At 33.2% G+C, this 24,268-nt stretch overlaps 4 protein-coding genes across 10 annotated transcripts; 1 reads left to right on the top strand and 3 right to left on the bottom strand.

The window, feature by feature from the left end:
* Positions 1-1,797: 1,797 nt before the first annotated feature.
* On the top strand, positions 1,798-7,841 carry LOC105763859 (mechanosensitive ion channel protein 1, mitochondrial). Of its 3 annotated transcripts, none has more exons than XM_012582239.2 (8): positions 1,798-1,929; positions 2,311-3,186; positions 3,296-3,573; positions 3,914-4,014; positions 4,610-4,717; positions 4,879-5,100; positions 5,361-5,519; positions 6,300-7,841. In XM_012582239.2, exons 2-7 carry the CDS (start codon positions 2,408-2,410, stop codon positions 5,472-5,474), a joined length of 1,602 nt encoding a protein of 533 aa, XP_012437693.1. In that variant the 5' UTR covers positions 1,798-1,929; positions 2,311-2,407; the 3' UTR covers positions 5,475-5,519; positions 6,300-7,841. The 3 variants fall into 3 exon arrangements, with proteins under 3 accessions (XP_012437693.1, XP_052481433.1, XP_052481432.1); XM_052625473.1 differs by having other exon boundaries at positions 1,809-1,929; positions 2,403-3,186; XM_052625472.1 differs by lacking the exon at positions 1,798-1,929 and adding an exon at positions 2,062-2,133.
* On the bottom strand, positions 6,082-7,655 carry LOC105763861 (putative UDP-rhamnose:rhamnosyltransferase 1). Its single transcript, XM_012582240.2, has one exon. The coding sequence runs from the start codon at positions 7,653-7,655 to the stop codon at positions 6,273-6,275; it is 1,383 nt and encodes a 460-aa protein (XP_012437694.1). The 3' UTR covers positions 6,082-6,272.
* Positions 7,842-10,594: 2,753 nt separating the features above from the next.
* LOC105763857 (mitogen-activated protein kinase 4) lies at positions 10,595-15,253 on the bottom strand. 2 transcript variants are annotated; one of them, XM_012582234.2, is made up of 7 exons: positions 15,095-15,253; positions 14,767-15,007; positions 12,483-12,612; positions 11,965-12,102; positions 11,518-11,850; positions 11,084-11,267; positions 10,595-10,921 (listed from the first exon to the last, which is right to left on the bottom strand). In XM_012582234.2, exons 2-7 carry the CDS (start codon positions 14,931-14,933, stop codon positions 10,749-10,751), a joined length of 1,125 nt encoding a protein of 374 aa, XP_012437688.1. In that variant the 5' UTR covers positions 14,934-15,007; positions 15,095-15,253; the 3' UTR covers positions 10,595-10,748. The 2 variants fall into 2 exon arrangements, with proteins under 2 accessions (XP_012437688.1, XP_012437689.1); XM_012582235.2 differs by lacking the exon at positions 15,095-15,253 and having other exon boundaries at positions 14,767-15,061.
* A 1,590-nt stretch (positions 15,254-16,843) lies between these two features.
* Positions 16,844-19,285, bottom strand: LOC105763858 (protein BPS1, chloroplastic). 4 transcript variants are annotated; one of them, XM_012582236.2, is made up of 3 exons: positions 19,122-19,278; positions 18,855-18,920; positions 16,844-18,133 (listed from the first exon to the last, which is right to left on the bottom strand). In XM_012582236.2, exon 3 carries the CDS (start codon positions 18,118-18,120, stop codon positions 17,062-17,064), a length of 1,059 nt encoding a protein of 352 aa, XP_012437690.1. In that variant the 5' UTR covers positions 18,121-18,133; positions 18,855-18,920; positions 19,122-19,278; the 3' UTR covers positions 16,844-17,061. The 4 variants fall into 4 exon arrangements, with proteins under 4 accessions (XP_012437690.1, XP_012437691.1, XP_012437692.1 ...); XM_012582237.2 differs by having other exon boundaries at positions 18,855-18,929; positions 19,122-19,267; XM_012582238.2 differs by lacking the exon at positions 18,855-18,920 and having other exon boundaries at positions 19,122-19,285.
* Positions 19,286-24,268: the final 4,983 nt, after the last annotated feature.

The following is a 24,268-nucleotide window of genomic DNA, read 5'->3' as shown; positions in this document are numbered from 1 at the left end:
TGATGCCAATCATTAAGTCTTGACTATTAGCATTACTTACAAACTTATACCAAGATTTTAATGTTTTAACTAAAAATTTTGGTATATTTCTTTCAAAGTCAACAATATAAATTTCTAAAAAATGCATAGAATAGTGCAACATAGGAGGAATAATATGGGAAATACAATGTTTCACTTTTTTGTATAGGTATCAGATTTAAGTATAATATGATTTATATTTGTCTAAGTCTGGTCTAGCCCGACGTAAAATACTGATTTAAACTTTTGTCAAAATCTACTAATATTTGTAAATAACTAATCTAAACTCATTTTAGACTCATCCATCTTATTTTTAAGTTTTTTAAAAGTATTTATGTTAATTAGTGATTTTATACATTTTTATTTGTTAAAAAATTTATATATAGGTAACTCAACAATTTTTTAATGTTATATTATAATGTTATCTATCACTATAGATTTAATTTTTATATGTTATAAATTATATAATACAATACATTAGATAATTAGAAAATAGGTCAGGCCAAGTCGGGCTCTGGCCTTGATTGTTGAGCTCGAGCTCAACTCATATTTTAAATGAGCTTAAATTTTTATTTGTTTAAATCATTTCATATTTTGAGTGGATTTTCGAACTTGAATGAGTAACCCAACCAGTAACAGATCAGATTTAATATTGGTGCCAAAATTACCTAACCCATACAAATGTTGTATGATCAACGTTGGATCTATTTCATGTTGCTCAATTTTGTAGTGAATAATATGTATAAAAAGAAAAAAAATGATTTTTCATGACCTACCGTTTATCTTTTCGGATACCATTTGTGGTGATGAGATTAATTATTGCTGTTCACGATGGATATTTTGGTTACGGCAAAAAATTAAGATTAAAAAAAAAAGAGAGAAAGGAAGGAAGGCCTTGTAATTTTATGAGTTAGTGTAATTTTTGGCCCTTAGCCATGGTAATTAAGTCCATTTTGGTATGTGTATTTTTTTTTTGTCTCATTTCATATTTGAACTTGAATTTCGTAAAAATGTGATGACATAGCATAATATTATGATGCCATGTCATCACACTTTTACGAAATTTAAGTTTAAATACTAGAGTAGGAAAAGCCATCAAGTTCAAGTATCAAAGTGGATAAAAAAGTGTATTCATCAAAATGGACCTAGTTGCTTAGTTTAGAGACAAAAGAGTTATATTAATCCATTTATAGGCATAATGCTAAATTTAACCCTCAACATTTATATTTTTGTCAATTTGACCCTTATTCTTTTTTGAGTTAAATTTAGTTGTTAATATTTCAAAAGAGTTGAATCATTTTTAAATGGAAATGTTAACTAAAACATTAAATTTTTAACGATTTTGGTGTGTTAACCCACTACATAATCCATTTATAATTTATGTTGATATGACACTATTTATCTTGCATATCACATCAAGAAATAATATAAAATTATAAAAATATCCAAAAAATAAAATAAAATAAAAAAATTTGAAAAATAGTATGAAGTACACATTGATTGTCATATGGGCTATCATATTTAAAAATTTAATGTATTTTGTTAAAAATTATAATTTGACTCTTTTTAAAAGATTGATAGTTAAATTTTTTTTTTAAAGATTGAGAAAGTTAAATTTAACTAAAATAAATAAGGACCAAATCAACAAAAATGTAAACATTCATAGCTAAGTGGATTTATAAATGACCCATTGAATAGGCAAGGTATGATAAATTTCAACCGTTAGATCGTTATTGTTATAATCCATCACAATATCAGACGAGCATAAAACAACGTGTACGATAACGAGTTTACACACATTTTCATGAACTAAACAAGTCTCTGGCAAGCCTCCGTTTCCGCCCTCCATTGATCTTTTGTTCTTCTTTGGAAGCTTCACCTCAAAGATACCCTAAAAGGCTACCGTCAAAGGTTAGTGAAGTTTCTTATAGCTTTTATTACTTTATTATTGATTCCTTATAATAATCTCCATGTTTCGTTTGGTTGCTGAGAAAATGCAAGAAAAAAAAGAAGCTAATCGCTTAGAAATTTGAATTACTTTAGGTCCTTTATGCATCTGAATTTGAATTACTTATCATCTAACACCAACTGGACTGAAATCTACTCGCGGAAACCGTTAGTTCTAACTTTTTTTTTTTGTTAATTCGTATTTTTATTATTGAATTTGTATTAACTGTGTCTAAATTTATTCCAATGTTCAATTCTGTACAAAGTTTCTTGATCATGAAATTGTGATTGACGTTTTTGAATTTAGATTTGATAATAATTCGTTGAAGATTTTGTTATTTGCAGATTGAGAATTATTTCTGGATTCAGTTTGTTATTCAAATTTTGTAGATGTTCACTTTTTTGAACCATGTGAGTAACTCTCAGTTGCTTTGTAGCTGTAATGATTGGAATTAAGCTTTCAAGACTGAGGTTATATTCTACTTCCCTATATTCCTCTTCAAAATCGTCATCGGCTTTATACAATTCATTAATGAAGCCTACAGGAATTGCTTATAAAAACTATGTCAGACCATCTTATGGTTCTGTGAATGGTTTCTATAACAAAACAAAACTTCGTTGTGCTGCAAAGTTTATGAATATTTGTAGTAAAGTTGTGGTCTGTTATCACAAATCCAATCCCATGTCTGCATTATCCTTGACTTCATCAAATTTGCCTTTCCGGAGTCTGTATCCTTTTGTTTCGATAAGCCCAGTGTTGATACATCAATCGCAGTCATTGTCTTTCAGTAGCAAGGCAGATAAGGTTTCAGCTGCTTCTGGTGGAGCGGAAGTAGATGTTAGTAAAAGTGATGGTATTGGTAGTGGTTGGGGTGATAAAGTCAAAGATGCTTGGCATAGTGCTGCGGATGCAATAGGTTATACTAGGCAGAAGGCTAAAGAAGTCTCCAATGAACTGAAGCCTCATGTTAATCAGTTGCTTGATACTCATCCGTATCTTAAGGATGTGGTTCTTCCTGTTGGGTTTACTTTGACTCTCACCATACTAGCTTGGGTGGTCTTGCCTAGGCTTTTGAGAAGATTTCATGAGTATGCGATACAAACTTCAATCCTGCCATCTGGAAGAATGCTTGGGGATCAAGTGCCATATGATAAAAGCTTGTGGGGAGCTTTGGAGGATCCAGTGAGATATGTAATTACCTTCATGGCAATCTCTCAAATGTCGGTGGTTCTGGATTTCTATGTTCAACTCTTTGTATCCATTTGTTCACATGTTTCTACATTTTTTTTGGGGTCTATGAATAATGAATAAAGATACCTGGACTTGCAGTTGCATGATGGTGGCACCAAGTACTGTTCCATCACAATACATTGTGCAGGCATGGAGGGGTGCAGCTATACTTTCATTTGTCTGGTTTTTGCATCGTTGGAAAACAAACGTACTTGGTTGTGCACTGGCTACTAAGACTTTAGCAGGGCTTGATAGGGAGAAGTTGTTAACTATAGACAGGTTTTCATCTGTTGGTCTATTTGTTATTGGGATTATGGCTTTAGCAGAGGCATCTGGCGTAGCTGTGCAATCTATTCTGACAGTTGGTGGCGTAGGAGGTAGATTTTTCTGTTAAATGCAAATGTTCTCATCTGTTTCAGTCCATTTTAACAATAAGATCATTCAATTGGTTAAGTTTACAGTACAAAAAGTAAGTGCTTTTATCTGTGATAACTCAAATAAGACTTTTCTTCTAGTGTTTTATCATCAATCTTTGTTGTTAGAATGATTTTTAAGAATATGCAATGGTTTAGGAAATGCTAATTTTATGTGCTTTATTGCCAAAATAGAAAGGCGCCAAATTGCTGTTTCTTGAATCTTCATATTTGTAGATATAGTATGCGTCACTCGTTTATCATCTTCAAAGTAATCATATAACTAATTCAATCTCCTTAATAGGAGTGGCTACTGCTTTTGCTGCCAGGGACATCTTTGGAAATGTGCTCAGTGGATTGTACATGCAGTTTTCGAAACCCTTTTCCTTGGGTGATACAATAAAGGTAACACAAATGAACGTGTATTTTTCTTTTAGTGAAGGAAAAATGTTTTCTTTGTTTCCGTGTGAATGGATCCACTCAGCTTTTGTAATAGTTATAGTCTACAAAGACAAAAATAGTTTTTTCTTTATTTCTAAATGTATCTGATGAACCCTGTATTTCATCCTAGATTGTTAAGAACTGAGCTTCTCTTAGAAAATTGCTTGGTTGGATGTTGTACTTAATAATTTATTATTCTTGCTGGCTAATTCTGAGTTGTCCGTTTGAATCAGTTATCATCTTTCAACTTAGCCTGAACTGGCTCTTTCCCTCCTAATTCCACTATTTACTGACTCTTAAGTTAATTCTCTGAAGTTAATTGGGGTTTATTTGATACATGCTTCATGATATATGAGGTCATGGGTAATTCTGACCTTTGCGGAGATGTCAGTTATTTATTTCATCATACCGGGAACTCTGTCATATAACCTGAATGCCCTTTGTTTTGGTGGTAGCCAGATAAATTTTGATTTCCACTTGTGATTTTTAAAAGTTTTAGTTTGTTCTTTTATTTATTTTTCTTTTCTGCAGGATTACTAATAAATTGTTCTTACTGCAGGCAGGATCTATAGAAGGTCAGGTGGTTGAAATGGGACTGACAAGCACAACAGTACTTAACTCTGAGAGATTTCCGGTTCTGGTTCCGAACTCACTTTTCTCCAGTCAGGTTGGTATTTTTCTTTTTCATTTCTTTTGTTGAAAGAGAAGAAATCCTTGTTTTCAACTCATCAACTCTTATGAGCATATGCTTATTTGTTTATTTACACACAGTAGTCGTACTAAAAAGGCCAAAATCATCGTTGTATTATTTACTATGTAAAATTTCAGGTTATTGTAAACAAGTCACGTGCCCGATGGCGTGCAGTGGTGACCAAAATTCCCTTGCAAATTGAAGATCTGGACAAGGTTCCCGAGATATCAAATGAGATCAAGAGCATGCTGAAATCAAACTCAAAAGTTTTCTTGGGAAAGGAGGTCCCTTACTGTTTCCTGTCTCTTGTAGAAGGTTCTTATGCAGAACTAACTGTTGGATGCAATCTCAGACATATGGTAACCTCTCATCCTCGGTACTTTTCAGATGCATCTTGTATGAGCTTGGTCTACCTAATTGATCTCAACTCTTTTTTTTTTTTTTGAGCTTTGGCTTGCCTTGACCTAGCCTTCAACCTCGACTTATTAACATTGTTTTCACATTCTATGATTTTGTTGCGATTTGATCATCTCTGAAATTCATCATTTTAAGCCTGACTTCTGTTTACCTTTTCTCATTTCACTGATATCTACATTGCTGTTTTGATATGCAATTATAGAGCAAAGATGAATTGTACTCTACACAGCAAGATATTCTTCTGCAGTCTGTCCAGATTATCAAGAAGCATGGTGCTACATTGGGCAGCACATTCCAATGTCCTATCGGTCAGTGATGCTAAGAGAATGAGATCTTTTGCACCCAAGTTGCAGTTTATGCGGTTAGACGTCTTCCACAACTTGAATATATCTTGAGATACAAATCGTGTTTGGTGATTTCGTGTTTTTGCATTGTTGTGGGACTGGAGGGTCGCCATTTTACATGGATTCATGAAGAAATGGGTATGACTAAAGGTGTTCGTGGACCGAGCTGAGTCTTAGTTCCAAAAAATCCTTACCCAAGCACGGTGTGCTTATGCCCCTCCAAAGGCCTATTTTACTGTTTAAAAACAACGTTTTTATTTAAATTAATTATAAAAAATATATAAATACTAATATAAAATTATTTTTTATATTTTTATAATTTATAAACCGTATGGCACAGTCTCTGAGGTTGAAAAACATAAACTCAAGCCCGGCCCAAAGCTGGCCGAGCTGCCCGGCCATGAACGCCTCTAGGTATGATTTGATAAAGGATTTTCTTTGCATATATATGTTTTGGTAGACAATAGCACGCCGTAGGACTAGAAACCACAATTCTAAGTCATGTGAACTAATATTTTATACATCGGCAATCTAGTTGAAAATGTTTTTCAAGAAAGAAACTCTAGTAGTATGTTGTACTGATCGGGGCAACTATGAATTTGGTGTCGTTTAATTTCATGCCATTGCAGTCATTGGAAATGGTAATATAACATGGGACAACATATAGGGCAAGTCAAATTATTTAAGTGGACATTGAAATAAAACGGAAGGTACCTAACATTTTGTCCGAAATAAATAACTTAGCATATCCTTCATTCCTCCATTTTTGTTTAATTTGCAGCTCCATTTTCCTTCAGGTACTCCACAAATCTATTGAAGTAACTGTCATGCAGGTCTCGGTTGCCGAAAACTTGAGCTGCTTCCCTAGTTTGGATTCTTAGTTTCTCTCCTTCTGCGGACACCATTGCAAGTCTCAGAGCTTTAGCTATATCATCCCGGCTAAATGACCCGTCTTCACTTCTCTCTATCTCTACACCCAAACCCTTGTCTACCAGAAGCCTTGCATTCAATGGTTGGTCTATCACAAAAGGTAGCACCACGAGAGAGTGTCCGAACTGCAGTGTTTCGATAATCGAGCCCCACCCGGCGTGACACAAAGAGCCCCCTATTGAAGAGTGTCCTAGTATCTCCAACTGCGGTGCCCAACCGATGCAGACCATCCCTCTCCCTCGCGTACGCTCTTGAAAACCACAAGGCAACGCATCAAGTTCATTGAAAGCCCAGTGGGGTTTCCTTAGTGCCCATAAAAACGGTAACCCCGATAGTTCCACCCCATATGCTATCTCATGTGTCTGTTCTTTGCTTAGCTTGCACTCGCTCCCGAACCCTACAAACACAACTGAGTTAGGCTTTTGAACATCGAGCCACCTAAAAATTTCACCGGTTTGTCTTCCTTGGGGTTTTTCTGGTAGTAGCAAACCAATGGGAAACACTGGTTTGCTGCCATTGCCGGTTATCTTCTCGAATGCGTTTAAGTACTCAGCTTCATATTCAGGGCAAGTACGAAACGCAACAGCTTTAGATGCTTGTAAAATTTTGTGAACCCTGTCAGCATCCGATATCCCGGAAGCATTCTCCCCATGAAACCCTTCGTGCATGGCAGTAGCTAAGGATTTAGGATAACGCAATGGAGAAGAAAAACCAAACCACTCAGGCGGTGACATCAAACTTTCCGGGGATGACCTCGTCAACGTCTGATTCACAAAGAAACTATAAACTGAAGCCGAAAAAACCGAGAAATTAATGAGAGGGATATGTTGTTCTTGAGCTATTTCCACCATCCAATGAGGAATCACATCGATCAAAATCCAATCTGGCTTTTGATCTATGACGAACTGCTTCACCGGTTGACGAAGCAGATCGTATGCAATCTTCAGATACTGGATTTTCTCGAAAGGGATATCGACAGTCGCCTCACAACCTTCGGGCAGCTGTTGCTCATCGTCTAAGTTTGGCAATGGAAAGACCAACAAGTCTAAAAGGGTTGCTATGTTTGATGGAACATTGGGCAGTCTTTTAATGTTTCCGGGAGTTGATATGAAGGAGACTTTGATACCAGCTTTGGCTAATTGTAAAGCGAGTTGAAAGAAGGGTATAAGGTGACCAAAAGCTGACCATGGAACCATCACCATATGCAAACGTGTAGTAGCCATATCTGTAACCAAGGCAATACCCTGAGTCTAACCAGCCAACACCGATATAAGGGGGAAAATTTAAGAGTTAATTGCATCAAACCTCTTAAAATTATTGGCCAATTTTACTTTGGTCCTTAAATTTCAAAAACATTACAAACCAATTCTTTAATTAAAGTACTGTTCCAATCGAGTTCAATTGATTTATTTGATGATCTACTCAGGGTAGTTGCCTATGATACACTCTCCACAAAGTACAAAAAACTAAACCCTTTGAGGGACAATACTTTCAATTGTTAGGGAATTGATTGACTACTCGATGGACAGCACTTTAAAGATTTTTCTGGAAAGAGTCGACTCCCTCAATTAATAACTAAATTAACGAAAAAACTTACTTAAAACAATATTTTAATTTTATTATTTTATTTATATATTTTAAATTTTAAGGATGAATTTGCAAATTGATTCTTCAAGGTTTGGTAAAATTATACTAATAAATAAATATCTAAAAATGTTTTTGTTTTATAATAGTATCAGCAAGTTGGATTTCTTAATCTGTTAATATTAGTGCATTTGGCCGACAAAACTTTTAGGTTATTTTCTGTCGGCAGAAATATGTAAGCAACAAACCCTTTTTGGTTAAATTATGGAATAAATAAATCCAAATGAGATCCAAAGGATTTTTCTTAATATATTAATGTCACCCTTGGACTTATTTAACTTTATCGGTTGGGCACCACTTCTTTTCAGCCTCACCTGTAATGGAGAATGATGGATCGGTAAATATTATTTTTATAATAAATTATTTCAGAAATTTTAAATGAAATGATAAATTTTAGATTTTTTTTAACATTTCTATGAATTATTTACCAATTTAAAATTTCTTTTATTTTTGTGACTAAATTAAAATTCGATTTTGTTTTAATGATTAAATTGGATTTTTAGCTATTAATGAGGGGTTAGTCTTGAATTAACCCTTTTGTTTCATTTTAAGATGTTGTTATTATTATTAGATTTGTTTTTTTTCTATTAGGATTGTTTTGTGATATATATTACTAGGATACTTATATACAACTTGATTAAATGTCCAGTAAAATTAGTTGAAAATTCTTGATTAAACCCCTAATAATTTTTTTTACAATTTTTGATGATCTTCCAAAGTCAAAACAGGGGAACTCGAATCCACTCTGACCTTGTTTCACAAAAATTAATATATCTCAAAACTAGACTCAATAATTTTTAATTTCATATTTAATTCAATCTCTAATCTATAATTTTTGGTGAAGTTTCAAAGTTAAGTCACTGCTGCTATCCAAACTGTTTTAATAAAAATATTTTCTTTTGTACTATCTTTCATTCAATCACGCATAATTGCCATACTTTTAATTACTATACAATTTAGACACTTATGCTTATGTGTAGATTACATATTCATTTCTTAATCTTAGTACTTTTCACCATACAAATCACATTCTCTCTTACCAATTTAGTGTTTTAAGTCTCTATTCTTCATCAAATACTTTCTATTTCTAGTATTTAGATTAAGTACATCTCACTCAAAACATCTTTAACTCAATCTATTGAAATACAAGTAGGTTTAGTTTGAAACTTACCTTTGTCAAGAATTTTTTCATTTCCATGCATTTCTCATCTTCACCACTTTCCTTCCTTTTCCTTCTCATTTTCTCCACTTTCATCTTCTATTTTATTGCTTCTAAATTGATGAACATATTCTCTAAAATTTTCAAAAATTTTGGATAAAAAGGTAAGTTTTTATGGCAAAGGACTAAATTGTAAAGAAAAAAAAATCCTTTCTCACCCTTTCACTCACGTTGGAAGGATGATAAATTTCCTTCATCCTTCCTTTCTTTTTATTCTACCATTTTCTAAATAAAATAATAATAAATATCTAAGTAAAATAATAATAAAATAATATTTAACTGATTAATTAATTAAAATATCACCAAAATATCATCAACATCATCATTACATTCTACAATTCTCTCTCTTGCTAATTGACCACTTTGTCCTTTATAATATTTTAAAATTCTATCCTTGAATCATCACTTAATTTGGTAAGTTACGATTTAGTCCCTCACAATTCTTCACCTATTCAATTTGGTCCCTGCATGCCAATTCCATATCTTAGTAAATTGGATTGTTTTCACTTTTGGTCCTTTAACTTTCTCATTTTTATACTTCGATCCCCTAAAATTTAAATATTTACACTTGAGCCAAAAACTTTTCACATATTTACAATTTAGCATTTACTTTAAATCAATATCCTAAAACCTACTTCTTAATCATCATCATCATCATCATCATCATCATCATCACCAACATCATCATTATTATTATTATTATCTTCAATATTCTCTTTATCATCTTTATATCATTTTCTCATTTTACCGAAAAATCAATTATACATTATTCAATTTATTACTACTTTTATTATATATCAATTTTAGAGGTGTTACATTCATACTTGTGCCATAGAAATTTTTGCATATTTACAATTTAGTCCCTTCCTTAATACATTATATCATGCTTCTTAATTTAACTCTCTTTTGATATATTGCAACTTTCATTTGTTTTGATCTTATATCTTATTTCGTTAAGATTTTATCTCATATTATTTACGACCAAAGGGTTTTGAGGATGTTACAAAAGTCACCAAGTATTGAATTAAAAAAATTCACTAAGTACACTTAAATCATAGCAAAAGTATTATAGAAGTTCTTGTACTAAAAGTCAAATTGTATTTTGTCTCATACTAAAAATGAGTAAATTAATCTTTATCGTTAGATCAAAGAATAAATTGATCTTTCTATTAAAAATTCATCCATTTCTACTGTTAAAAATAGTCTCTATATGTTAATATAAAGTACCTATGGCACGTCACATGTAATCTGTCTAATTATTGTCATCTATATCGCTTTTAACAATAAAATTGATAAAAATTTAATAGAAAGGATCGGTTTGTTCTTTAATTTAAGATACACAGACTAATTTGTTTATTTTTTTAATAAAAGAAGCAAAATATAACATGACTCGTAGTACAAAAGCTCCATTTTAGTTTTACCCTTAAATGGCATATACAAACACACAAAAGTCTCAATGAATTGGTTCTGTATTGAACTTTACAGATTCTCTATAGATGAGCTCCTTGATGATTTCTTCGGTAAACAACGGTTGCTCAAAATCAAAATTGAACGGCCTCGGGCAAATGGGCTCTTCGTTGATGTCGTAGAAAGGTGCCAAGTACGGGTGGCATAGAGCCTCTTCGACTGCAACGAAAAAGGATGTTAGCAAAAGGAGGATAAGAGATGATTTGGTTCGATTTCCCGATGCTTGTTCCGAACTAAGCATGGGATCGGAACTTTTGCTTGAAAGAAACTTGGAACAGTGCTATTTTGAAGTAGCATAAAGAAATAAGCAATTTATAGTACCCGTAATGCGCCTATGGGGATCGAAGATAAGCATCTTCTCGAGCAAATCGACAGCACCAGACGAGCTGTTAGGAAATCTAGCAGAAAAATTTTGCTTTGGATATTGCGGAAGCTGTCTAACATATCTTCTAGCGTTCTCGCTTCGAAGGAAACCAAGACTAGAATCATCGGGTGAACCTATAAGCTATATTCCAAGGAAAAGGAAATTACGTAGTGTCAAAGAAAAAACAGCACTAGAAAAGAGCAAGCAAATAACGATCACGCAGGAAGGTAAGTCAATGTTGATTTTACAGAATTAAGCTAAACAGGTCCGAGATAATGCATTTTGCATGCAAAGCAAAATCGAACTGAAAACCTTATAATAAAGGGGCCACTAGTAACAGACCATCCGAAGAGCTTTCGGGTAGTTTCTCGGGAGATCGTAGATAACATACCTCTGTGATAAGCCTCAACTGATGCACATAGTCTTTTCCGGGGAAGAGGGGTTGTGTAGTCATGATTTCACCGAGAATACAACCCACCGACCAAATATCAATTGCGGCAGTGTATTCAGAACAATTCAGAAGCAGTTCTGGTGCCCGGTACCAACGAGTAACTACATATTCTGTCATAAAATCAGTTTCAGATGTTGCCCTCGCAAGTCCGAAATCTCCGATTTTAAGGTCACAATTCGCATTCAGAAGCAAATTACTCGGTTTTAAATCACGGTGCAAAACATTTGCTGAATGTACGTATTTCAGCCCTCGTAAAACCTGATATAGGAAGTACTGCAAAACTAACAATGCATAATCAACAATCGTCCGGTTTCTAATTTGCCTACAGAAATCAAATAATGTTTCTATCTAAATAACACAATAAACGGTAGGAATATTGGTACCAACCCGACAATGATCATCCGTCAACGACTGGTTAGATCGTATGATTTGATGAAGATCGGTGTCCATAAGTTCATAAACAATGTAGACATCATTAAAGTCCTCCTTTAATGGAGGCCGTATGATGTCTTTAATGGCGATCACCTGAAGAAGAAAAGGACCGACCATTTCAACTATAAATTCCACAATCGGAGATTAACCACTTTGGTCGAGCCTAGGAGTAAGAAACTAACATAAACCTGTTCCTCCATTGGTGCATCGATAAATACGATAGGAAAAAGTTTCTGATATGAACATTTAGATCATGCATAATATTACAAGCTTAGTCCTTGTTTTATAGTTAAAACTATCTTCAAAAATCGAATATCTTCCTATGGAAATTGAATCAACAAGAAGATTAAAGCTGACCCCTTGTAGCATGCAAGGAGCATAACGTTTACGGTTTTATTGACTTAAACGACATTTTCAAAACATCCATCGAATAGGTGAAGCATGTTAAATTGTAGAGCTAAAAGTACACTTACATTCTCATGATCCATGTGACGAAGAAGCTTGATCTCTCGCAATGCCCTCTTGGCATCGATCCTGTTGTCGAATGCATTGCCGATTTTCTTGATAGCAACCTCCTCTCGTGTCTCTGAATTCACGGCGGCACTAAAAAGAACAAACAGAGGAGCAATGTTAACGGTAGTATAAGTAGTATAAGTTGTTACAATTGTTAGTCTGTTATAGAGTCTGTTAGTCTGTTTAATAAGCAGTTAGTCATAAGACAGTCTCTATATAAACATAGCCAATGTATTCAAGAGAAAGTATGAAAAGAATAATTGAAATAGTACTCTGTAAATTTGTTTCTCTAGTGTTTCTACTGAGCAATTACATCGCAAGTTTTCTCTAAAGGATATGGGTGATCTTCATTATTTCTTAGGGGTTGAAGTCGGTCGGTCTTCTAATGGCAGTCTGCATTTATGCCAGCGTAAGTACATTCGAGATCTTCTTCACCGAAGTTCGTTGACTAATGCCAAGAGTGTGCATAAGCCAATGGTTAGTTCTTCAACATTGTCCAAAGATGAAGGTGATCGTCTTGCTGATCCTACAATACAGGAGTCTAGCTGGAGCTCTTCAATATGTTGTCCTGACGAGACCCGATATTACTTACGCTGTAAATCATGTCTTTCAGTTTATGCATGCACCTACTACGGTTCACTTGGTTGCGTTGAAACGTATTTTGAGATATTTACATGGTACCATCACTCATGGGCTAGTTTTTTGTTCGTCTGATCGATTGTCGTTAGTTGGATATGCTGATGCCAACTGGGGACTTGATTTTGATGATCGAAGATCCACTAAAGGGTTTTGTGTGTATTTTGGTCATACGCCTGTGTCATGGTGTTCTAAGAAATAGCAAGTTGTCTCCAGGTCTACAGCAGAAGCTGAGTATCGAAGTTTAGCTGCGGTGGTTGGTTTCTCTGTTGACAGAGTTAAAAGTTCGTTCTTCTGACATTCTGACAATTTGGTGTGATAATTCAAGTGTTGTAGCCGTTATAGCTAATCCAGTATTACACTCTAAGTTCAAGCATGTGGAGCTTGACTTGTTTTTTGTGTGCAAAAAGGTGGCTGCTGGGTCTCTCATTGTCGGTGAGGTTCCGGCCTGTAATCAAGTTACAGATATTCTCACTAAACCTTTGTATGCCTCGTTGTTTGCTCGATTTCAAAATTTGCTTCGGTCTTACCTCTTGAGAAGTTGGGTGAATGTTAACAGTAGTATAAGTAGTATAAGTTGTTACAATTGTTAGTCTGTTATAGAGTCTGTTAGTCAGTTTAATAAGCAGTTAGTCATAAGATAGTCTCTATATAAACATAGCCAATGCATTCAAGAGAAAGTATGAAAAGAATGATTGAAATAGTACTCTGTAAATTTGTTTCTCTAGCATTTCTACCGAGCACTTAACAAGCAACAATGGCATCTTAGCTTCATATTATTAATAACATAAAGACAGCAAGCCTTAATACAGCCAAAACTTGAGCTTTAGATGCATTTTTCATTTAGAAGGCAACACTACATGAAAGTAACCAAAGGCTAAGGTCAGTCAATTCATTAAATTAATTCACCATGAAATAAGCTTGCCAAGGGAAAGCCGGCTCCTTCCAAATAAGTTTTCAAAGTGTCGCCCGTCCAAAGTCATTGGACACCTCAATAGGCTAGTATTGTCCTCGGGTTGAGTCGAGATTTTGTCTCGTGACCCTGCGGAAAGCCTAAGTGCTTGAAGAGACCGTCTAGAGCATAGGTTATAGAGCCAAAGTGCCTTGCTACTGGGTCGAACTGTACATGGCATATGGTCACCTCCCAAAGGAAATTGTGGCCATTTGCCAATGATAAGGTTTAAACCTAAGCTATAGGATATAGGTCACTAGAAGGGAGGAGCGATACCACTTGGTCAAGCTTTGTGCACCACGCAAAGTCCGACCTAGTAAGGCACTCTTATTCTGTGAACCTGTATCACTCGACTTTTTCAAGCATTCAAGTTCTCTAGTGTCTGAAGACAAAACTTCGACTTGACTCAGAAATGATACCGACTCATTATACGATCCATTAGCTCTGGATGACCAACACTTCGAAACCCCTCTCAAAAGAATCCAAAATCCAACAGCAAAGCTCAATCAATCTAAAAATAACTTACTAAAATCAAGAAACTATATAAAAAAAAAACATTATCGTATGCAACCTCAAGATAAAAGAAAAACCCAGATCATGAAATAAACAAAAACTCAATCAAAATAGCAAAATTAACCCCTTTTTTAATTTCTTACCAGACAATACCATTAGCACCACGACCGACGGGGCGAATAGGAGGAACATATTTTCTGGAAACTTCAAAAAGGCTACCATAAACATTATACTTAATATAGCCTCCACCATGAGTTGCTACTCCTTTGATACCATGATCAGCTGACCCAGACCTTGATTCTATTGACATGCTTTCTGGATCCGAATTTTAGCTCAACCCGGACCCAAACTCCAACCACCCAAAAAAAAAAAACAATATTTTTCCTGCAAAATTCAGAGAGAAAATTTCGTCTAGGGTTTACTATTAATTTTCAAAATTATTCCAAAGATGATAAAAGTCATGAGTGGGACCTTTTGAACTGGAAATAAAGAGCTTTTCTCGTGAAGATTTCAACTTTCTGACACAGTTTTCTTCTTTCTGTGTTATTTGATTTTGATGGTTTTTTTCTTTTTCATTTGGATTATTCTTAAAGGTGCTAAAGATTAAATGCCGCAGTAATAAAATTTGGATTCTATTCTGCATTGGGTTAATCGCTGTGGAAAGAGATGATTTTTGTCTAAAGCTCGTCACACTCGAAGTTATTCTCGTCTTGGAGTAATGAAGTTCCAGTGAGATTATAGAATCTATTTTGATTATTTTATTAATTTTTAGAAAAATCAAATTAAAATTTTATTTTTATTTTGTATTAACTCCTCTTTTGAATCCAGGTTTACATATTTAATTTTATATTAAACTAATAATAATGTAATAATTTTAGATCGAATAATTTAATTAAATTATTACATTTTACTTTTAAATATAAAGAATAGTTAAACAGAAGATTACAAGTTTGATACTAAGAAATATGAGTTCACATGCACAAGTTGATACTGAGGAAATGATTTAACATCAAAATTTTTATATTATATCAATTAATAGAATCAGTATATAATTTTATGTAGAATTAAACGAGAACAAATCATCCAAAAGAATTTCTACATACTATTAGTGTATAAGATGAGTCTGAACTGCAGCTTCTTTTTTATTTAATTTTAATGAATGTTGCATCATAATTCCACCATCGCATTTCCAGGATAAGCAGATAGCAGATGATGTTATATCAGATCAACTAAAACCAACAATTAATGTATCCAAAATTGTATCACTAATTTCTAATTCAATTTATTTAAATATTTATTCAACAATAATTAAAAATTTATAAAAAAAAATGTTGACAAATTATAAATCAACTCTACCACCTATTGCCATTTAACTTAAAAACCGGTTTGGTCCGATTCTAACCACTCGTAAATCCATAGCCATAACCCCAAAAGCCATTAAAGCTTTTGCTTTCTTTCGGCCAATAAGAGCCATTTAAGATGGCTCCAAGTCCTTTGACCAAAAGGCAGCAAGCCATGGTCAAGTGCCAATCTGCACTAGCCACCAGGCTCTCGGACGGTGGTCAGTCCCATGGACCATTCTATCAAAGAATAGTATATATAGTACCACCAGCCGCTGCATCTGCAACAATACTATCCAACTGATTAAACATGCAATTCATACTATCTTCCCAGTTAACTACTTTTCTCAAATTAGTCCCGAAACTTTTTTTATTCCATATTAGACTTGAAACTTGACAACTTTTCCCAATTTTGATCCCTGTGATAATATACCACATGATCACCTAATTTTTTTATTAAAAGTTATAATTTTTAGGTGAGTCATCACATGGACCAAAACTGAAAAATGCTACCAGGTTCAAGGACTAAATGTTACTTTTATCTCTTCATATTACCATAATAGATACAACCTGAGGATCTCTTAAGCACTCAAGCCAGGGATCATGAAAATGGTCAGAGCTAAGCTTGGTGTGCTGTCAAATGAAGATATCATCCTTGAGAATGACTCTGAGGAAAAAGAAATAGAATAATATCCAGATGAAAGAAAAATAATGCATATATTAATTAAAAAAACCCAGATCCGAACATATCATCCACCTAATGTTTTACTTCAGAAAACATGTTATATATGTCAAAAATGGCCTGAACTGCAATGAGAATAGAGACATTTATAAGTGATATCCTAGGGAAATGGTGATTGATAACAATAAGAAGCAAGCATTTGCAAACAAACATAAGCCCTTTTTATATAGCATTTGACATAGGATGGTCCAAATACATGTACAACCAAGTACTATAGTATAACACACCTTACAACTCGCACAATAAATACTTTCATTACCCAAACAAGGTTGCATATCCCTATTAGTTAGAAAACAGAAGGTCTCATACCTAAACCATCTGTATACAGAAGAGTTTAGCTCTACTTCATTCATGATTCACCTCACACTTCGCTCGTCGGTGTTTCTTCCCAGAACTGAATTTGGGGAAGTACAACCTGCTCTTAGATTACAAAGCAAAGCATCACGCCCAGACAAAACTATTTTGAAAAAGTCATCTACTACCTTTGAAAGATTATCCAGCCCTTGCGATAGTTTCTCTGCCGTCTTCCTCAAATCTGAAACGGAATGCTTGAACGATTCCTCTTGAGCAGGACTGAACCCGTCTTGAAGCAAAGGATACAATTTATTGGCACAATTATCAACAGCAAGAAGTTCTCTAAGAACCGTAAATTCTCCACGAGAAAATATATTTTTAATTTCTGTATTCACAGTTGTTTGAACATTATAGAAAACTTGTGCCCATGGCAGTGTAGCAGGAACAGTCAAATTCAAATCTAACAAACTATCAGTAGAACCAGAGAAAGCTGCGGCAAATACACGACAGATATATGTGGTTGCCACCTTAGCTCCGTACATTGCACGCATCAGAACCTTCCCCTTAGCAGAGTTCCTTACCTTCGGCAAGTCCAATGAATCCACAAGGTTGTCCAGTACAGGACGACATGTTTCAACTCTGCGATTTTTTGAGCAAATTTGCTCTCTCCAGCTATGAAGTGAGGAATAAGCCCGCAGGAATTGATCCGGGGAGTTGGATTCCAACTTATGCAAGACACACTGAAGTAAGAGATGGCCTTGGTTGAGCCTTGTAAGTTCAGAGGTAAAAGCAATAGTAATATCAAGCAACTTTACACTGATGTCCAGATAGACATCTATCCATTTCTCATCCCAATCAGTCACAGGGATCTCAAGCTCAGTTATCAGGTTTTTTATGTCACGGTGAATCTCGGAAAGTGATTCCATTGCTAGTTTCATCCATGACAAGCTAAGGATGTCACTCTTGTCTTTAGGCACAAGTTTCTGCAGCCTCTCTGACAAGGTTTTCTCAAACTTATCCAATAAAGAAAGAAGTCCTGAAGGCAAATGAGAACCCTTTGGTGAACGGAAAGGATTTCCAAAATGGAAGAAAGAGCGTTGTGGTTCTTGAGGATGGCTCATTTTGATGTATTTACTGCAAGATCAAGAACAAAGGCAATCATCAAAATGAAATAATACTTGATAAACCAAATCAAGTCAATAACTCCATGGTTATAACAGACATCAAACACCCTGAAGTTTCCATAAGTAATCATCTTTATACCATGCAAGCAAGGGCAAAGCTTGAAACTGATATCATCCCACTAATAACAATTAGACCATTAGTTCAACCATCCGATAATAAAGAGAAATTAACTTGAAACCATGTCCAATACCATGCCGAACAGATCTAACCACATCATACCTGATAAGCATCAAATCAGTACTGAATTTTGTAGATTCAACCAAATGATTGATGGCAGTCAAGACCATATATTCAACATCAAAATCATAAAAAAAAAATGCAAAAGATATGGTGTAACAATAAATCATAACAAATACATCGAGATCTCCTTAGTTGCCTTATTTTCTCTCAGGTTATCCATCCTAGCTAGGCCTATTCTACTTCTACATGATTTGATTGATTTCCTCCATGAACATGAGGGCAAACTTCATACAGAGAAACAGCCAAGTCATTTCTATACAGAATAAAATAATTCCAAACCAGAAATTTCAAGGAAACCCTGAAAATCAAATCTCTAAAAATAAATCTTTAAAAATCGAAATTCAAAACCCAGATATCACGAAAGCTAGAGCAGATCCCATAAACCTGAAGCAAAAAGATAAAGTCAAACCAAAAAACCAAGAAAACTTACCTAAAGTTTATATCCTTAAACCAAACGACCGATTAAACCAAGCAGAAACAAAAATTCTCCACAGATCTGTTAAAACTTTGTTAATTAATAACAAAAAAAAACATAAATTATAACCTAAAAAATATTTCAACAACTAATAAACTTCATCTAAAAAGGCAAAAATTATTTAGAAAAGAAAACAACGAAATTTCTTCAGAATCGCACGAAGATCGGCGAATTTAAAACAAAATTAAAAATTAAAACATAAAGAAAAATAGAAAATTGTACCTGACTTTGTACTGGTAAAGCTATTGGGAATTTTCAAGCGAAAGCTTCAAAATGACTTGTGTATTATTTTTCAGCTTCGTTGAATTTTCCTCTTTGTGGAGTAGTTGAAGACAGGGAAGTGTTTGATTTAATCACTGCCTGTTACGGAATGTCAGTCACAGAATGTATACGCGGAGGACATTGATTGGATAGAAGAATTTTGGGGGTTTTAAGGTAAATTGTTGATAATTATTAAAGGGCTGGGAATTATTTTTCAATGGGCCAACCAGACGTCAGCCCTACTTCAAGAAAAAGGCGTTTACTTGACTATTTAATATTTGGGTAAACTACACCTTAGATCACTGTAAGTTTAAGTTTCAATCACTTAACTTCAAAAAATTATGAAATTATCAATAAATTATTCAAAAGATTTTATTTAAGCCACTGGACTGTTAAAATTATTATTGTATGGTCTTTCCTTTTTGCACGATTTGCACCAATCAAAAGCTTTTATTATCCTTCTCTTTTACACTTCAGCTTTTCTTCTTTGATATTTAGCACTAACTGCCAAAGTAACTTGGATATAAAGTATGTTATTCTACTCTTAAATGAGTATTAATCTATCATACCGATTGTTGAATCGTCTCTTGGAGCTTGTTGATCAAATTTTTTGTTAAAAAAACTTAACAGCCTAGTGACTTAAATAAAATCTCTTGAATAGTTTGGTGAAATAAATGAAAACTTTCAAATAGTTTACTGACTAATTTATAACTTTTTGAAGTTGAGTGACTAAAATGTAAATTTAATAATAGTTTAGTGACATTGGGTGTAGTTTACCCTTAATAATTTAGCACAAAAATCAATCATGATTTGGCGCAAATCCAACGGTCATAAATGAGCTGCCAGCTACATGCCAGCTGCATGTTTCACGTTCCCAAAGTATTTGTGATTATATTGATATAAATAATTTTATTTTAATAAATGTAGGATAATTATTTTCTTTTTTTAACAATTTTATTTTAATGGATTTCCCATTTGATTTCTTCTAAATTGGTATTTTAAATTTGGCTCTCCTTTTCTAAGGTTTAATTAAATGGGAAGCCATTCAATTATACCAATTGTTTTTAAAAATTTAGTGGAACGAAGTAGCTAAATTTTATTTCCGTATATATCGGTTAAAAAGAACTTATTGCGGTCAATCAAGAAATGCCACATCATTAAAATTAATTATATTAATATTGAATAAAATAAAAATATCTCCTCCCATTTTCCATCTTCTCCTCTCATCTCTCAAACATTTATTTAGTTTTTCTTATGGAGAAAAATTAAAATTATGCATCAACTGTGATTTTATGTGTAATTGTATACATGAATTTTGATTTGATTAAATTCTTGTAAATTATTAGCACAATTATTAATATAACATCGTTTTATGTTTATATATTGTATACATAAATAATTATGTTTATCCAATATAACAAATAAATTGATGTATTTATTTCTTTAAATGTATATGATTAAATCAAATTTAAAGTTTCAAATATACATTTGAACCACAATTAAAGTTTCACGTACATAATTACACCAAATTTAAGCTCATGTATACAATTTGATTTGCTATGAGTTTTTCTGACAGAGAGCAACAATAGGGACCAACATTGATTATGGAATTATAATTTATGTACCCGGTTCACAAAAAAAAATTAAGTACCTAATTTAAACAAAAGACATAATTTAAGGACCTCCTCTTAAATTAAGCCTTTTATTAGTTCCATATTTTGAGAATCTTTTTCCTTTTTTTTGGTGATGTAGACATGGATTGGTGAAATTGAAGCAATGTGAGCTTCTTTGTGAGCAACCGCACGCCTTATGGATCGGAGCCGCTCACCCCTACCTGCTAGCTTACCATTTTATTTCCTTTTGCTTGTCTTATGCATTAGGCATAATAACCTCAAGACCTCTCCCTCATTTTGTTGCCCAACTTTAGGCTGACGATGAGAGACTGATAAGGATCAGGTTTGTCTTCAATGGTTGTCATCTGTAGTCTATTTTCAATGGTATCAAAAACAGTAGTTTCAGAATCTCGTTTTTTAAATTTGAGTCAATAAATATTATTTATTAATATTTATGAGTCTATTATACTGATTATATAGAATTTCAGTCCAGTAATTTTATTGAATGATTAGTGATTAAGGTATAAGGGATAATTTATAAAACTGATGAAAAATTAATTGATATAAATTTTTATTGATAGAAGGCTTAAAAGGAAATTGTTTAAGGTTTAAAGTGCCAATTTACCACTTTTTAATATGAGTGGGCGGTTGGTTGAGTTTTATTTTAATAATTTATATTAAAATTATGATTAAATTAATAATTAAAGTGTTAAAACATAAAAATAATTATCATCATCTTCCACTTTGCATTTTACCACCGTTTGGAAGGGAAGAAAACAAGTGAAGCCATTGTTAAGCTTCATATATTCGGCCAAGTTTTACTTTCTTGCATGGTAAGCTTAAATTGTTCTCTTTTTCGTAAATTTTATGTTTTTGAGATCATTATCGTTCGGTTTAGTTAACCTGTGTGTTGATTTTCAAAACTGTTAAAGAATTGAAATGTTGCCATTGTTGAATATTGAAGCTTTTAATATTAAATTGATCAATTTTAAGCTTAGATATGTAAAAGAACTAATTTATAAAGTAAAAATTGCTACTTTTGAACATAGAGACTAAAATGTAATAAGTTTGAATCTAACATGAAATTTCTATAATTATAAGTGTTAGAGGGCTGTAGAAGAATGAAATTGAGATCAATTTCAAATCAAAGCTCAATTTTGAAAGTTATGGCAAAATTTGGTTTTAGGGACTAAATTGAATAAAATATAAAAGTTGGGAAATATTCAATAAATGAAATTGAACTGATATATTATAATAGTATGTTGTTGTGGAATGTTTGGAATTGATAGTTTGAAATTAATTACTATATGGATCAAGATTTGACTTAAGTTGAGGATAATCAAGGAAAAGGGAAAATTACTGATTAGTCTATGTGGTACAATTAGACTGTTGATCTTGTCAAGTAAGTTCATATGGTATATTTATATTTTGAACCTTATGTATGTTATAATGTGAATATATATAATTTTAATGAACTTTGATTTGCTTGCAATTTAGTACAAAATGGGTGAGATTTGGATTTAATTTAAAAACGGATAAATATGAACTTGTACGACGAAAACTACCCTGATGAAATTTCATAAATGTATCTTACACATGGTTATAGGTTGATTTCCGATTATACCGAGCTCCGGCATTTGTTGCGAACTCGAGGATACATGTGACACAGATTTAGCCTAGATTGGTAATCTATTGTCGTTTTAAAGGTTTAGTCTGGATTGGTAATCTTACATGTATTTATAGCTCTAGCCAAACTATTTGATGTGTCAATATAAAAGTTTAGACTGTACGAGTAACTAGACACGATTGTATGCTCAACTCAAATGAGCCTATGATGAAATTAATGCTTGCGTTATTGAGTTGTTTACTAGGTTTCATCGGGTAATATAGTAATACGAAATGTGAAATGAAAATGAGATGAATTGTGTAAATGCTCAAAGATATCCTAGTGAGAGATCTATTGTCAATTTTGATTAAATGAGTTGGGGTGAGTTTGAATATGAATATAACTCACCTTGTTATATTGTGCTTTAGTGATTTAGGTAAAATTTATTATTCGTGTTAATTTTTCATATGTACTTGTTATTTGAAGTAAGTTATTTATCTTTTACATATGAGCTTACTAAGCATTTTATAATGCTTACCCGTTCTTTTCTTTTCTTGTAGATTTGGTCTTTTGGATTATGCCAATTGAATATTTAAGGAGCTCATACTATCCATCTCTTATTTCGATAGATTTTTAATCATTTGAATTTGGTTATATATGACATGTACTTAGGAGTGTCAAATGAATTGTGATGTCAAATATGTTTGAATCATAACGAATATGAACATTTAAGATAATGACATTTTGATCGGGTTCATAGTTTACATTATATTATGTGAATATATATTTGGAATGTCACGTTATAAGGAATAGATGAATGGTGTGAAATAGCATGATCTGGTTCAATGGTGATGGCATATTAGTTAGTTGAACTTAGGATCATTCGATGATTATATGTATTGTGTTATAAATGGTTTTGCGCAGGTTATAATGGTGTCTAAGGCACCATTTTAGGTATCATTTGATACATTGAATAAGAGTATCAATATCTAATCAAATGAATAGTATTTTAAAACGACAAAATGCTAATTTGGCATCTATACTAGTATAAAGTATTGATCCTTGGGAATGGGTATCAATATTTAAATAATGGTATCAATACAAAATTACTTGTTTCAAATTTTGAATTTTGGCAGAATGTAAAATCGGTATCGATAATGAATTTTGGTATTGATACCTATACTCAGATTTTGAAAAGTTTTCAATATGGTCATTTTTCATGCTCAAGTCAACTTTAGAATTTTTGTAAGCTCAATTTAGACTTGATTTGTTTATATTTCACTTTATACATGATATTATGACATGAATTAGTATGTAATTGAAATTTAAATCATGATTTGAATGTGATATGTTTGATAACTGTGGTAGCATTCCATAATTCGAGTTCGGTGACCGGACTGGGCGAGGGGTGTTACACTTACCATCCAGCCTTTGGTCGCCATCGAGGCTTTGTGTTTTTGGACATCTCCCCCTCTTTCCCCAACAAGGTGACACTTTTTTTTGTATTTACTTCCTTTATGAGTGTAGCATCATGATTTTCAGTCCTTTTTTTTATATATATAATGCCTAGAACTACCCATAGCCCCTTCCCAACCCTTAAAAAAGAGGATAATAAACTTTAGCATACTCGAATCCACATCCTCCTGCACTGACAACAATGTCAATGCTAACTGAGTTAAGACTCAATCAGCACGACAGTTAGTTTTGCTCTAAATTTTTTTTATAAAATGCCTAGAATTATTTATTGATCTTCTTGAACTCAAAATAGGAGAATAAAACGTATTAAATGCACTTAAACCCACGTTCTCTTATAACAATACCAATACTACTTAAACTAAGATTTTTGTATTAACTTTGACCTTTGAACTGCTATATTTTTCTTGGGCTTC

The sequence above is a fragment of the Gossypium raimondii genome, chromosome 12, assembly GCF_025698545.1.
Source record: "Gossypium raimondii isolate GPD5lz chromosome 12, ASM2569854v1, whole genome shotgun sequence".
Taxonomy (NCBI): domain Eukaryota; kingdom Viridiplantae; phylum Streptophyta; class Magnoliopsida; order Malvales; family Malvaceae; genus Gossypium; species Gossypium raimondii.
The sequence above is the reverse complement of the archived record's forward strand: the minus strand, read 5'-3'. Positions and strand labels throughout refer to the sequence as shown.

Excerpts from the sequence above, each read along its gene's own strand:
- LOC105763859 (XM_012582239.2), top strand. The coding sequence starts at position 2,408 with ATGATTGGAATTAAGCTTTCAAGACTGAGGTTATATTCTACTTCCCTA. Across the intron at positions 3,187-3,295 it reads TTCATGGCAATCTCTCAAAT|TTGCATGATGGTGGCACCAA; the intron begins GTCGGTGGTTCT and ends CTGGACTTGCAG. Across the intron at positions 4,718-4,878 it reads ACTCACTTTTCTCCAGTCAG|GTTATTGTAAACAAGTCACG; the intron begins GTTGGTATTTTT and ends GTAAAATTTCAG.
- LOC105763861 (XM_012582240.2), bottom strand. The coding sequence starts at position 7,655 with ATGGCTACTACACGTTTGCATATGGTGATGGTTCCATGGTCAGCTTTT.
- LOC105763858 (XM_012582238.2), bottom strand. The coding sequence starts at position 18,120 with ATGAGCCATCCTCAAGAACCACAACGCTCTTTCTTCCATTTTGGAAAT.
- LOC105763857 (XM_012582234.2), bottom strand. The coding sequence starts at position 14,933 with ATGTCAATAGAATCAAGGTCTGGGTCAGCTGATCATGGTATCAAAGGA. Across the intron at positions 11,851-11,964 it reads TGACGGATGATCATTGTCGG|TACTTCCTATATCAGGTTTT; the intron begins GTTGGTACCAAT and ends TTAGTTTTGCAG. Across the intron at positions 11,268-11,517 it reads AGTTGAGGCTTATCACAGAG|CTTATAGGTTCACCCGATGA; the intron begins GTATGTTATCTA and ends CTTGGAATATAG.